Raw genomic sequence first — 13,998 nt, forward strand, 5'->3', positions numbered from 1 at the left:
GCTGCTCATAGAGACCTTTGGCCTCTCACGGCGTGAGCGAGGTGCCCTCTTGCTGCACCTGGATGGTTTGGGAGACAGACCGCCGTCAGCATTGATGAACGAGATGCTGGCCCTGGCTGAAGGACACAAACCCTGCCTCATGTTTGAGCAGGCATTCCTATAACAACTACCCGAGGACATACATCTGCTGCTGGCCGATGCAGATTTCAGTGACCCCCGGAAGGTGGCGGCCTGGGCAGACATGCTGTGGAAAGCCAAGAGGGAGAGCGGGGCATCTGTCGGACAGATTACCAAGATACGCGCCCAACAGCAGGCCAGACCAGGCCCGGCAATGGAGCATACACAACCCAGAGGCAGGAGTGAGGAGGCTAATGAACAGTGGTGTTTCTACCACCAGCGGTGGGGCACAGAAGCCCGCCGTTGTCTCTCACCCTGCAAGTTCCTGGGAAATGCCAGGGCCAGCTGCCGCTAATTGCTATGGCAGCTGGCCACCAGGACAGCCTCCTGTACATCTGGGACAAACAGTTGGGACGCCGCTTCTTGGTCGACACCGGAGTGGAGATCAGCGCCTTACGCCAGACAGGGTATGACACCCGCAACAGGGAGATGGGACCCACCCTGAGGGCCACAAACGGCAGCACAATTCGGACCTACGGCACACCAAAGCCCCGCCGCAGCAGTTCGAACCCACCCACTGGAGGTTCGACCACATTCATGTGGATATCGTGGGGCCCCTGCCAGTGTCGCGAGGAGCGCGGTACCTCCTAACTATGGTAGATTGGTTCACGAGATGGCCAGAGGCGGTCCCGCTCAACAACACCACCACCGATTCCTGCGCCCGAGTGCTGATTGCAACCTGGGTAGCATGCTTCAGGATACCGGCCCACATTACATCCGACAGAGGCACCCAGTTCACCTCCAGCCTGTGGTCTGCTGTGGCCAGCCTGTTGGGAACACAATTACACCACACAAATGCCTACCACCCACAGTCAAACGGACTAGTGGAACGCTTCCACCGTCACTTAAAGTCGGCTCTCATGGCCCGCCTGAAAGGGCCTAACTGGGTGGATGAGCTTCCCTGGGTCCTGCTTGGAATCCGCACAGCACCCAAAGAGGATCTGCACACCTCGTCGGCGGAGCTGGTGTACAGCGTACCCCTGGTTGTCCCAGGAGTTCATATCAGCCTCAAGGGGGCAAGAGGAAGAACCCGCAACAGTCCTGGCCAGACTGCGCGAAAGGCTCCGCAACCTGGCCCCCATACCAACTTCACAGCACGGACAGATCCCCAACTGCGTACCCAAAGACCTGCAGAACTGTAAGTTAGTATTCGTACGAAGGGGCGCACACCGGGCACCACTACAGCGGCCGTATGAGGGGCCGCTCAAGGTGATCAGGAACAACGGGTCCATGTACGTTCTGGACATTGGGGGGAAAGAGGAGGTTTTCATGGTGGACCGACTCAAACCGGCCCATGTGGACTTGGCGCAGCCGGTCGAGGTTCAGGCACTGCAGCGCAGAGGCAGACCTCCGAAACAGAGACTGACCAAGACTGTGGACACTGGGGGTGTATCGCCGGTTCGGGGGGGGGGAGCGGGTTATGTGGCGACCAACTTTCTACACAAGCAAACCGGATCACAAAATAGCCCGCGCGCGGGGAGAGACTTTTGTAATGCACCTCTGCCATCATTTCCACCCGGAGAGGGCTGGAAGGGAACTGCTTAAAAGCCAGTGCCGTGAAGTTTGAATAAATGAGTCTCGAGTGCGACTTACAGACTGCGCGTCGCTATTTGTAGCTCTGTGTGTAGCACATCACTACAGTATCACTGAAAATAAATGAACTGTGTTTTAAGCTACTTTGTTAGCTGGAATAATCTACTCCATGATGCGGTGGGGTGGGATCCATCACTTGTGTAGTGGATACTGGCAGCTAAACTTGCTGTGGAAAATAAACAGGGACGTGAACTAGTCTTTTAAGGTTGTGTATTTACAGTATAATTTCCCTTTAGTGAGAGTACTCATAGCTATTTATACCTGATGGGGCTTACAGTCTTCGTCTGAGATTAGAATTTAACAGTCAGCAAACCCAATACCATCACAGTAAATGCCTGACCATTCCCAGGCACAGATTTCAGATAGCTACATAATCTGCGTAGTTTGTTTTATTAGCTGTTCTCTTATCGCGAGCTACATAGAATTGGTGGATACTGCACTCCATGTCTCGAGTCCATCCTGTGTTAACTCTTATGTTCTGCTTTACCTCACTCCAAGTTGATCACCACCACTGACAGTCTGGCAAATTTGGAACCACCGAATCAATATCGTCAAGAAGCTAATCCTTGTTCATTATGGTAGCTCACTCTCTATTTGGTTAGCTGTAAATATTACCAATCTACTTGATAATGGAACACATTGGCACCAGTGATCAGAAAAGGAAATGAAAGTTAAGCAAGAGGCTAGAATTGGGGAAAAACAAAGAGACTGTAGAATTGCAAGCAATTATAGAGCAAAGCACTGTGCTTGTTATGAAAATGTTTAATTATATTATTAGAAATTATGAAAAGAATATATTCAATATATAATCAACTATTTAAAACTATTAGTTATTGTATTATGGTTTTAAATAGTATTTAAAACCATTATTAACTCCTGAATAATAATTATACAAATATATTTAAATAGGAACATGAAGTCTGACACAGTTAACTCACCAAATTCATAAGTCAAGGCATCATTCAATCAAGAGATACAACAGCCAAACCAATTTTCACTCAAGTTTAAATAGATCAATTGATTCAACAATACTTCAGTTGAAAAGGAAAATATTACTTACAATTGTAGGATGAGGAGGACATTGAAAACGCTACTCAGATATTTGTTCAGGAAAAGAAACCCTAGGATATGTAGGTTTGGCACATGTTCCTTCTCAGAAAAATTAACTCCATTAGTTTGGTTCAATAAAACATGATCTGCAATAAAAGGAAAAGTAAAAATGTTAAATTCAAACAATCAGATAAGCAGTAACTTGAAGGTTATTTCCCATTGCTTTTATGAGGGGTGATTGATAAGTTTGTGGCCTAAGGTAGAAGGAGTCAATTTTAGAAAACCTAGCACATTTATTTTTCAATATAGTCCCCTCTTACATGTACACACTTAGTCCAGCAGTCATGGAGCAAACGGATCCCTTCTTTGAAGAAGTGGTCCACAGCAGGGGTGATTGATAAGCTTGTGGCCTAAGGTAGAAGGAGATGAGTTATTAACTTCAAACTTTCTGCATTATCACTCAAAGAGTTGAACTGCACGTACATGTAACGAGAGCGTCTTGGACTTCCAGGTGGTCCACAGCAGGGGTGATCGATAAGTTCGTGGCCTAAGGTAGAAGGAGATCAGTTATACAGTTCTTGTTAAATGCATGTGCAGTTCAACTCTTTGAGTGAAAATGCAGAAAGTTTGAAGTTAATAACTCATCTCCTTTTACCTTAGGCCGCAAACTTATCAATCACCCCTGCTGTGGACCACTTCTGGAGGTCCAAGACGCTGACTTCTACAAAGAAGGGATCTGTATGCTCCATGACCACTGGACTAAATGTGTAAATGTAGGAAAAATAAAGTGCTAGGTTTTCTAAAATTGACTCCTTCTACCTTAGGCCATGAACTTATCAATCACCTCTCGTATTTTACACTTAAGAAACAGCAATGGAAACAGTAATGTTACAAGCAACTGTAACAAAGTTTTTTTTAAAGACCAAAATAATGTAATAATTAAGAATTTATATTTTTGTCAATTATTTTCTTTTTAACCAAACTTTTAAATAACTGAAATTGCTATACCTTGGCATATTCACAGAAAATTTTCTTCACAATAAGCAATTCATCCCTTAAGCACTGCAAATGCTGTTTGAACAGCACTAATTTACAGATGCACTATCTCCTTAAATGAAAAAGCGAGCAGCCGAGCTAACAAAGGGAGTGAACATCTTCTTGGCCATGATACCTCCACTGTGGTGTATAAGGTTATGATTATGCTAAGTGAGAACCTGAACAGATCTAGCAGCTCAAAAGCTGGGCACGCATGTGCATGATAAGGAGGTGAAGAAATGTATAGTTCAACAATTCTGGGACTTCTTGTACTCTGTTATTACCATACGGCAGACGAATAACCCTGCTTCAAGAAGTGCAGCACAATATGCCAAGAGTAGCAGTAGACATTTCTAAAAATGAGGTGTCAGCCGTGTGAGGCGACAACATGAGACTACAACCAACAGTGAAAACACCATGCAAGAGTGTTAAGCAATTTTAGAATCAATAAATCAGATTGAAGGGCTGCAGTCCCAAATCTAGTCTCAAAAATGATGGAAAATGGAATAGTTGGTAGAAGATTCCAGAAACACTCCCATCCTTATTAATGCAGGGCCCATCATTAATGCAAAAGGCTGAAGCACTAACAACCACATTGAACCAGAAGTGCTGAGTGGCTTGTTTCCAAGATCTCCACCATCACAGAAGACCAGCACCACCTAAAGTAACACATATCAAAGAACTGCTGAGAAGATTAAATACAACCAATGTCATGGGACCAGAAAATAACTAACATTTGCACCACAAAGGTGCCAGGCATGACCTTCTCCAGCCAAATGAACTTTACATTCAATGATGTCACACTGCTGTTAAAGTTAAATCCAGAACAACACAGTTCACCCACCACCCTAAACATTTATTGTCTTCATCATCAGTTCATACTGGCTACTATGTTCACCTTTACTTAAGTATACAACTTATTTGCCCAGGCCATTCCACAAGCATCTAACAAGCCCTGATATTTGCCACCAAGAAAAGCAAAAATCAGCATCAGGTTTATTATTACTGACATATCATGAAACTTGTTTTTTTTGTGGCAGTAGTACAGTGCAAGACATAAAAAATACTATAAGTTACAATAAAAATATAAATAAATCACTAGTGCAAAAGAGGAATAGTGAGGTCATGTTCATGGGTTCATAGACTATTCAGAAATCTGATGGTGGAGGAGAATGAAGCTGTTCCTAAAACATAGAGTATGCATCTTCAGGCTCCTGTACCTCCTCCCTGATGGTAGTATTGAGAAGAGGGCATGTCCTGGGTGGTGGTGGTCCTTCATGATTGATGCTTCCTTTTTGAGGAACTGTGCTTTGAAGATGTTCTCGCGGGTGGGGAAGCTTGCACCTGTGATGGAGCTGGCCAAGTCTATAACTCTCAGCAGCCTCTTTCAATACTGTGCTTTAGAGCCTCCATACAAGGCAGTGATACAACCAGTCAAAATGCTCTCTGTGGTACCTCTGTAAAAATTTGTTAGCCTCAAGCCCCCAATGAAGTAGAGTCAGTGTAAATTGCCCTAGTATATGTTATGGGAAAAAGAATCAAAGGGGAATTTGCAATTGCATCACTATGTTGGGTCCAGGATAGATTGTCTGAGATGTTGATGCCCAGGAACTTGAGCCTGTTCATTCCTTCCACAACCGACCCCTCAATGAGGCCTGGTGTGCATTCTGTCAACTTCCCCTTCCTAAAATAAATTCCTTGGTCTTGTTGATGTTGAGTGCAAGTTCGTTGTCGTGCCACCAATCAAGCAGCTGATCGATCTCATTCCATATGACACCTCATTGCCACCTGCCAGTCTGCCCACAACCATGGTGTCATCAGCAGATTTATAGATGGTGTTTGAGCTCTACCAAACCACACAGGGATGAGTGCAGAGAGAATACAGCAGCGGACGAAGCACTCATGCTTGAGGTACAGCAGGTGCTTAGGAACGCCACAGGTGCAGGTTCTCATCAAAGTTACATAATACCCATATTGGAAATGCTGTTTTCTGCTGGTTATATTAAGTTAAATGTATTAAGTTTGCCGATGACACCACTGTCATTAGCTGAATCAAAGGTGGTGACAAATTGGCGTACAGGAGGGAGAATGAAAATCTGCTTGAGTGGTGCCACATCAACAACCTCACATTCAACGTCAGCAAAAGATGAAGAGCTAATTATTGACTTCAGCGAGGAGGAAACCGAAAGATCATGAGCCTGTCCTCATTAGGGGACTGGAGGTAGCTTTAAATTCCTTGGTGTAACTATTTCAGAGTATCTGTCCTGCGACCAGCACATTAGTGTCATGACAAAGAAGGCACAGCAGTGCCTCCGTTTTCCAAGACATTTGCTTGGATTCGGCCTGTCACTGAAAATTCAGACAAACTTCTATAGATGCACAGGGTAGCTTAACTGGTTACATCACACCCTGATATGGAAACGCAAATCCCCAGGAGTGAAAAAGGCTACAGAAAATGGTGGACACAGCTCAGTCTATCACAGGACAGGCCCTCCCCACTATTGAGTACACTTGCATGGAGCACTGCTGCAAGAAAGCAGCCCACATCATCACAGGACCCCATCATCAAGACTATGCCTTCTTCTCGCTACTGTCATTGGGCAGGAGATACTTAGGTCCCAAACCAACAAGATCAGGAACAGTTATTACCCTACAACCATCAGATAATTTCATTCATTACTACAGTACTCTGTACCGATTCTGGGCCCTACAGACTCACTTTCAAGAACTCTTTACAACCCACGTTCTCAGCATTATTTTCATTTCCATAGTTTGTCTTCTTTTGCAGATTGGTTGTCAGACTTTGTCTGTTCATGTAGCTTTTTTTTGTAAAATACTATAATATTTATTTTGCCCTATAAATGCTTGCAAGATAGTGAATGTCAAGGTAGTATATGGTAACATATACATACTTCGATAATAAATTTACTTTGAAAGTTGGTCCTTCATTGTTGCTGAATCTGAATCCTGGAGTTCCTGTTGGAAGATCTTCACCAGATGGATGCAGCTGTGCAAGGCTATCGCTCTTCACCAACTTCTCATGGCAATCAAGGATAGTCAGTAAGTGTTGGCCTTTAACTTTTGTTAAACCTTTTCCCTTCTATAGATGCTGCCTGAATTCGAGTATTTCCAGTATTTTGACTTTTACTTCACTTTCCAACAAATGCTTTATTTTGATTTTACGTTTGACAAGATAGAAACAGATTTTTATTTTTATCATTCAAATTGACCTGACACACACTGCATTGCAAGAAAATAAATGTACAGAGACTAAATGCAAAATGAAGCATATATTGCAGTAGTATAAATAATAAATTATTGCAAACATTATGTTATAAAAAGGGAGATTTACTATTTTTAATTAACATTCAATTTAGTTAGAACCAGAAATAACATTAGAAAGTTGCTTTCATTATAAAATCCTGATCACCATATGCAAAGAATAATTAACAAATAAACACTGAAACATTTGGGAGATTAAGACAATCTATACATGTAAAACAAATAATATCTTTCCATAAAAGTAACAGATGACAATTAAGAAGAATAGGATTAAAATCAAAGTACGAATACAACAATGATCTTTGATATTTCAACCAAATGTTTTTGTTGCTCAAGTAACTGCAACATTTTGCATATTTTACATATTTTTGGAGTATTAACATTGGTGCCATTATTGTGCATTCTGCACACTGCATACTGTGCACAGTTCATCTCAGGTGTGAACTCATCCCTAAGCATGTGTTTCACATACATTTCAGCTTTAGGGATCCAAGCATAGCTTTAACCAGAGGAAGCAGTGAACCAGTAACTTAGCTGCATACATTTCATCCACAAGTGGTCGCCAGGGACAGCAAAAAGTGTCCACTTTCCAACACTGCACAGAAGGAGCATGCCACACGCCTAATGCCACAGGTCCAAGTTCTCCTGCCATGCCTTAGATAAATTTAAATTAGATTGCCACAACTTTAATTACTTTAAATTAAGTTAAAGTCTACAAATTACATGAGAATCTCATTTTACAGTGATCACCCTCTGACACAATCAAAGTATCTTCTAAACTCACTGAGCCTCTGTAACTACTTACTTGTAATCTCATTAATAGCCTGACACGTCCCAGCGTAAAGGAGCCACAAGGTGTTCAGAGTTCATAAACTCCCCTGAAATCAGGCTATAATTGGTTCCTGTGAGAAGACTGTTGTCTAACAAGAACCACAAGACTAGCTGACTGAGAATGAAGAGAAAATGATGAATGAGTTAACTAAGCACAAATTTAAGGTATTCCTCAGACAGAAATTCTAGCTTTTATCTATAGAAAAGAAGCAACTCCACAGCCACCTGAAGGTAAAGGGCCAGTAGTAAACTGGGATCAATATTACAGATGATGGGCTGAGGGAGCAGAGATTGCTACAGTAATTTGTTACAGCCATCTGTGCAGTTCCTCAGTAAGGTAAATGCCACCTGCAACTCTAATGCCCGAGGCCCCACATCACTGAGTCAAGAAGAATTAACTCATCAGAGACAGAAGGGCAAGGTCCCAGAATCAAGTTTATAATGATGTAAAATTTGTTGCCTTGTGGCAGCAGTACAGTTCAAAACATGGTAGTACAGTGCAAATATAAATTATAAGTTACTAAATAAATAGTCTAATAAAAAAGGAATAATGAGATTATGTTTTTAGACAGTTTAGAAGCATGATGACAGAGGGAAGAAACTGTTCCTGAATCATTATGTGTCTTCAGGCTCCTATACTTCCTCCCTGGTGGAAGAAACACTTAAAAGACTTCCTCAACCTGACTATATCCTTGACATAAGCATTCTTAATTGTATCCCACAAAGTATCTACTGAGCCAGCACTGCCATCATTCTTGACCACCTCACTGAGAGGGCATAGCCCAGCTCAAAAATAATAATAAGCCTCAGGAGCAGATAGTATTCCCTTTGAAACCATAAAACTTCACAGCAACATGACAGAGCCACATCCTCTATACCTGAGAAGAGGAAGGTAAATACATACCATATGAGGAACTCCACCAGACTCAAATGTCTGCCTTGTTAAAATGCCATCCATTTAGAGGCAAAGTGGACTTGGTCTCCATTGTACAACAATTTTTTTTTTAGAAAATACATTGATTGCCATACATGGGGTCTGTCAACCTCAACAAAGCCTTTGACTCTATCACAGGAGGGCTGTGGAATACTCTCCTTAAATTTGGCTGGCTACATAAAGACATTGCCATTGTGACTTGCACACCATCATGCATTTAATGACAGTACACACATCATAAGATATATCAAACAGGTGCACAACAGAACCATTCTTAGAGAAGACTGGTTCAAAAAAAAGGGCTGCAGAAAGCTTTGGGGGAAATGACACAATCTGTCTTGAGCAATTCTGCATCTCAGCTCTAACATACTCTCTGCAAGAATAGAGCAAATCTTCTGAACTGAAGAAAACATTTCAACCTTCAGTGATTACACGCCAGGACCAAGATCATCTGAATCTCAGTGGTCAAACTATAGCATATGGACAATGCTTGCACATGTGCAGCTCAGAGGCTAAACTACAAACCACGATCAGCAATTTCATCCAAAATAAGCCCTACACCAAATATTTGGACGATAGAGATCTCGTACCCATCTGACTCTGCTGCATCAAATCACCCAACAATAAAGGTTCACACCTTGACCCTTCCTGTATCGTGGGACACATGAGGCAAAAGCATATTTCCATGATGACATTTATCACAACTGTCAATGAACCAGCACATCTTTTCATCAATTGTGGAAAAGGGTGCTTGACAATCAAGCCTCAGACCTGCCAAAAAATCATGATCTACCAAATTGATGCATTTTACTGCTAACATAAAGGAATTTCCTTTGATGATCTGTCACAAAAACCTCGAAGTAAGATTTGTCTACTCAAATTCAACTGCATGTTGCATATTTCAAGTATATTCTTTGCAAACCCATCAACATGCTGCCAGTCAAGTTAATAAGAAAGCTTCTCGTATGTCAAAAGCAGAAGTTCTGTAACATACAGTACCTGTACCAAAGTATGCAAGCTTGGCCACTGTGAAGGCTTAAACATCTACTTTAAATTTCAGAGGTATTTATGATTCATATTCCAAACATCACTATTTAACCAATCTGCAAATTAAAATGACACCAGATTAATGTCAATAAATTGTTTTCATATTTTACTATGAAATTTCAAACAGTAATTTCAGCTATCCTATAATTAAAAGGTGACTTGAGACCTACTGCCGCAGAGGGGTTGCGGGGCGGGGTGGGGTGTGGTTGACACTTACTGGTCATCACTTAATGTCTTTCTTTCATTGGGACCAGCTACAGGGAAAATGTGTGAAGCTAAGATGCATTATTGCTTTTCTCATTGTTCAATTAACTGTTTCAGTATGTCCCAAAGGAGACACAAACAGTTTCATACACCTTGACTTGGAAAATTGTACACACTGTTCCAGCGGCTATTTTAAAAGAAAATAATTGATACCTTTCTCTCTTGAAAATAACCGCAAAGATAATGTTTATCAGAGCTATAAATAAAGAACTCCCCAAAACTAGCCTTGGATTGAACGCCACAGTGCAACTTGTTAAAATTGCAGCACAACGGCATAGTTAGCAGAGTTGCTGCCTCACAGATTCAGCGACCCTGGCTCATTTCGGACCTCAGTGCTGACTGAGGTTTGCACATTCTCCCTGTGACTACTTAGCCTTCTCTGGGGTGCTCTGGCTTTCTCCCACAAGCCAAAGACAAGGGTGGTTGGTAAATTAATTGGCTATTGCCGATTGTTTTATTACATGCTGTGTTTAAATCTGTGGGGAGTGGATGGGATAGTGAGGAGAAAATAAGGAAAAGATTGGTGTAGGAATAATGTAAATAGATGCTTAATGGCTAGTGCAGACATTACAGGGGCCATTCTCTGTGCTGCATGCTCCATAACTATGGAAATTATTCACTCGAGCCATCTCATAACAATAGACGGCCAAAATAACAAGATCAAACAGAGGATAATAAATGCAAAAAATATTGCTTTACTTTTGTTGGCAATTCCAATTTAAACTAGCTGTAGGAAGTTGATCAGATCTCATCATTTACTATTTTACATTTTTCCAATGAAAGATGCCCCAGGGGTATGATCAACCAAAGTTACAATCGACAGTTTCTACATTTATGCTTTCAACACAAGTTAAATGTGAGAAATGTTAGCAATTGCAATGACGAGAATTTGGGGAAATACAGATGTTTTGGAATCACCCAGAGTTTAGATACTGTGCTCCAGAAGGTTGGCATTTTTTCCAAAGAAGAGCTCTAATAATATAAAGTAATTGCCTTCACTATTTTTGAAATTGGACATATTATGAAGATATATTTGGAGTAGTAAATGAGATACATCAATAGAATTTTTTGGGACTAGAGTTTAAACTCTGGGTTTACTTGATGTTACAAGAAATTAGTAGGATTGGTAGTCAATATCAGTGCTCAAGAACTTCAAACTCCTGATCAGAAGTTGAGAACGAGGTGTGAAGATAACTGTAAAAGCCATGGGAATTTTAACATTGGTGCTCAAGGGTATGGTAGCAAGTTGGGGCTGAGGGGAGAGAAGTAACTGTCAATGTCAAAGCAGAAGTAAAAATTAAATAACAGCATCCATGTTGCAAATTGAGGAACAGGTTCAAAGATGCCAAGGGCCATAACATTAGCATATAACAATGATGGGTCTTTCATTTAGAGTAGGAGGAAAACATTGACAGCTATTTTTAGTGCAACTTTCTATCCTGCATTCTTCTGTTGGTTGCATCTGTACTCACTGCAACACAATAATTTAAGTAGCAGTAATCCATGAACACAGCTGCTTTCACTGCCAATTAATTGAATCAAATTGAATTGACTTTATTTCTTACATCCTTCAAATATATGAGTAAAAATCTTTATATTACGTCTCCCATCTAAATGTGCAATCTTAGTAATTTATAATAATTTATAATAAATAGAACAGTGAATGGAATATAGAGTACACTCAAATCACTGTAAGTTCATCAGTCTGATGGCCTGGTGGAAGAAGCTGTCCCGGAGCCTGTTGGTCCTGGCTTTTATGCTGCTGTACTGCTTCCCAGATGGTAGCAGCTGGAATAGATTGTGGTTGGGATGACTTGGGTCCCCAATGATCCTACAGGCCCTTTTTACACACCTGTCCTTGTAAGTGTCCTGAGTCATGGGAAGTTCACAACTACAGATGCACTGGGCTGTCCGCATCACTCTCTGCAGAGTCCTGCGATTAAGGGAGGTACAGTACCCATACCAGGCAGTGATGCAGCCAGTCAAGATGCTCTCAATTGTGCCCCTGTAGAAAGCTCTTAGGATTTGGGGGCTCATACCAAACTTCCTCAACCTTCTGAGGTGAAAGAGGCGCTGTCGTGCCTCTTTCACCACACAGCTGGTGTGCACAGACCACGTGAGGTCCTCCGAGGAATTTGAAGCTGTTTACCCTCTCAACCCCAGATCCGTTGACGTCAATAGGGGTTAAACCATCTCCATTCCTCCTTTAATCCACAACCAACTTCTTCATTTTTGCGACATTGAGGAGAGGTTGTTTTCTTGACACCACTGTGTCAGAGAGATGACTTCTTCCCTGTAGGCCACCTCGTTATTGTTTGAGATAAAGCCAATTAATGTAGTGTCATCAGCAAGTTTAATTAGCAGATTGGAACTGTGGGTAGCAATACAATTATGGGTATACAGGGAGTTAAGGAGGGGACTCAGTACGCAGCCCCGAGGGGCTCCTGTATTGAGAGTCAGAGGTTTGGAGTTGCGGGAGCCCACTCTTACAACCTGCTGGCGATCTGACAGGAAGTTCAGGTTCCAGCTGCATAAGGCAGGGTGAAGGCTGAGGTCTCTAAGCTTCTTGTCAAGCCTGGATGGAACTATGGTGATGAATGCTGAACAGTAATCGAAGAACAACATTCTCACATAAGCATCCTTCTTCTCCAGATGTGCAAGGACGGTATGTCGAGTAGTGCCTATTGCATTGTCTGTTGATTGGTTGTGTTAGTAGGGGAATTGTAGGGGGTCCATTTTGGGTGGTAGCAAACTGCAGATGTAATCCTTGATCAGCCTCTCAAAGCATTTACTTATTATTGAGGTGAATGTGACAGGCTGCCAGTCATTCAGGCATGTTACCTTGGTCTTTTTTGGTACAAGGACAATGGTGGATAATCTGAATCAGGAGGGCACTCTACACTGGGAGAGGGAGAGATTAAAAATATCAGTAAACACACCTGCCATTTGTGCTGTGCACATCCTGAGTACCTGTCCTGGGATGCCGTCCAGTCCCGCAGTGTTGTGACTGTCCACTCGTTGGAAACATCTGCGCACCTCAGCCTCAGAGACGACCAGGTTGCAGGTTGTAGTGGTGGCTTTCTTCGGAGGCTCAGAGTTAGCAACATCAAACCAAGCATAAAAGCAATTGAGTTGGCCTTGAAGTCTGCGATGGTATGCAGCCCTCACCACAAGTCACGTGTGCTATTTATTGTGAATCTTGACTCAGTCTTCACCCTATATCGTTGTTTCGCAGCCTTGATAGCCTTGTGTAGATCATAGCTGCTTCTTCTGAGCTCTAGTTGATCACCAGTGATGTAAGCGCGATGTCACACCATAAGTGCTGCTCGCATGGAACTATTGATCCAGGATTTCTGGTTCGGGAAGACCTTGACTGACTTCTGGGGTCAATATCATCGATGCACTTCTGGATGAAGCACGTGACTCCATCTGTGAACTTGGAGACATCCTTATCATTGAAGACATTCCAATCAATGTCATCGAAGCAGTCCTGCAGTATGGAAGCCGATTGGTCGGATCAACAGTGGACAGTTTTAACAAATTGAGACAACAAATCTTTCCATGTTTGGAGGACAGGTCAAAATCTATTGCGGAAAATAAAAATCATGGTGTAGGCAGTAACACAACAGCATGGGTAGAAGATTGGCTGGTTACAGGAAACAGAGGAGACATAAATAGACAATTAAACATATTTCAGATCTAGCGTCTGTTTGCATAAGTGGTTGGCAACATGTAATGAATGGTGTGGCACAGGAATCAGCGCTATGGTCTCAACTTTTCATAGT

At 42.2% G+C, this 13,998-nt stretch overlaps 1 protein-coding gene across 1 annotated transcript in view; it reads right to left on the minus strand.

The window, feature by feature from the left end:
- The window catches only part of LOC140197022 (uncharacterized), a 389,174-nt gene that overhangs the window by 290,496 nt on the left and 84,680 nt on the right, over positions 1-13,998 (minus strand). The window contains exon 6 of the mRNA XM_072256957.1: positions 2,831-2,966. Coding sequence (XP_072113058.1) covers positions 2,831-2,966 — 136 coding nt within the window. The remainder of the gene's footprint in view (positions 1-2,830; positions 2,967-13,998) is intronic.

This window comes from Mobula birostris, chromosome 4 (genome assembly GCF_030028105.1).
Source record: "Mobula birostris isolate sMobBir1 chromosome 4, sMobBir1.hap1, whole genome shotgun sequence".
NCBI classification, from domain to species: domain Eukaryota; kingdom Metazoa; phylum Chordata; class Chondrichthyes; order Myliobatiformes; family Myliobatidae; genus Mobula; species Mobula birostris.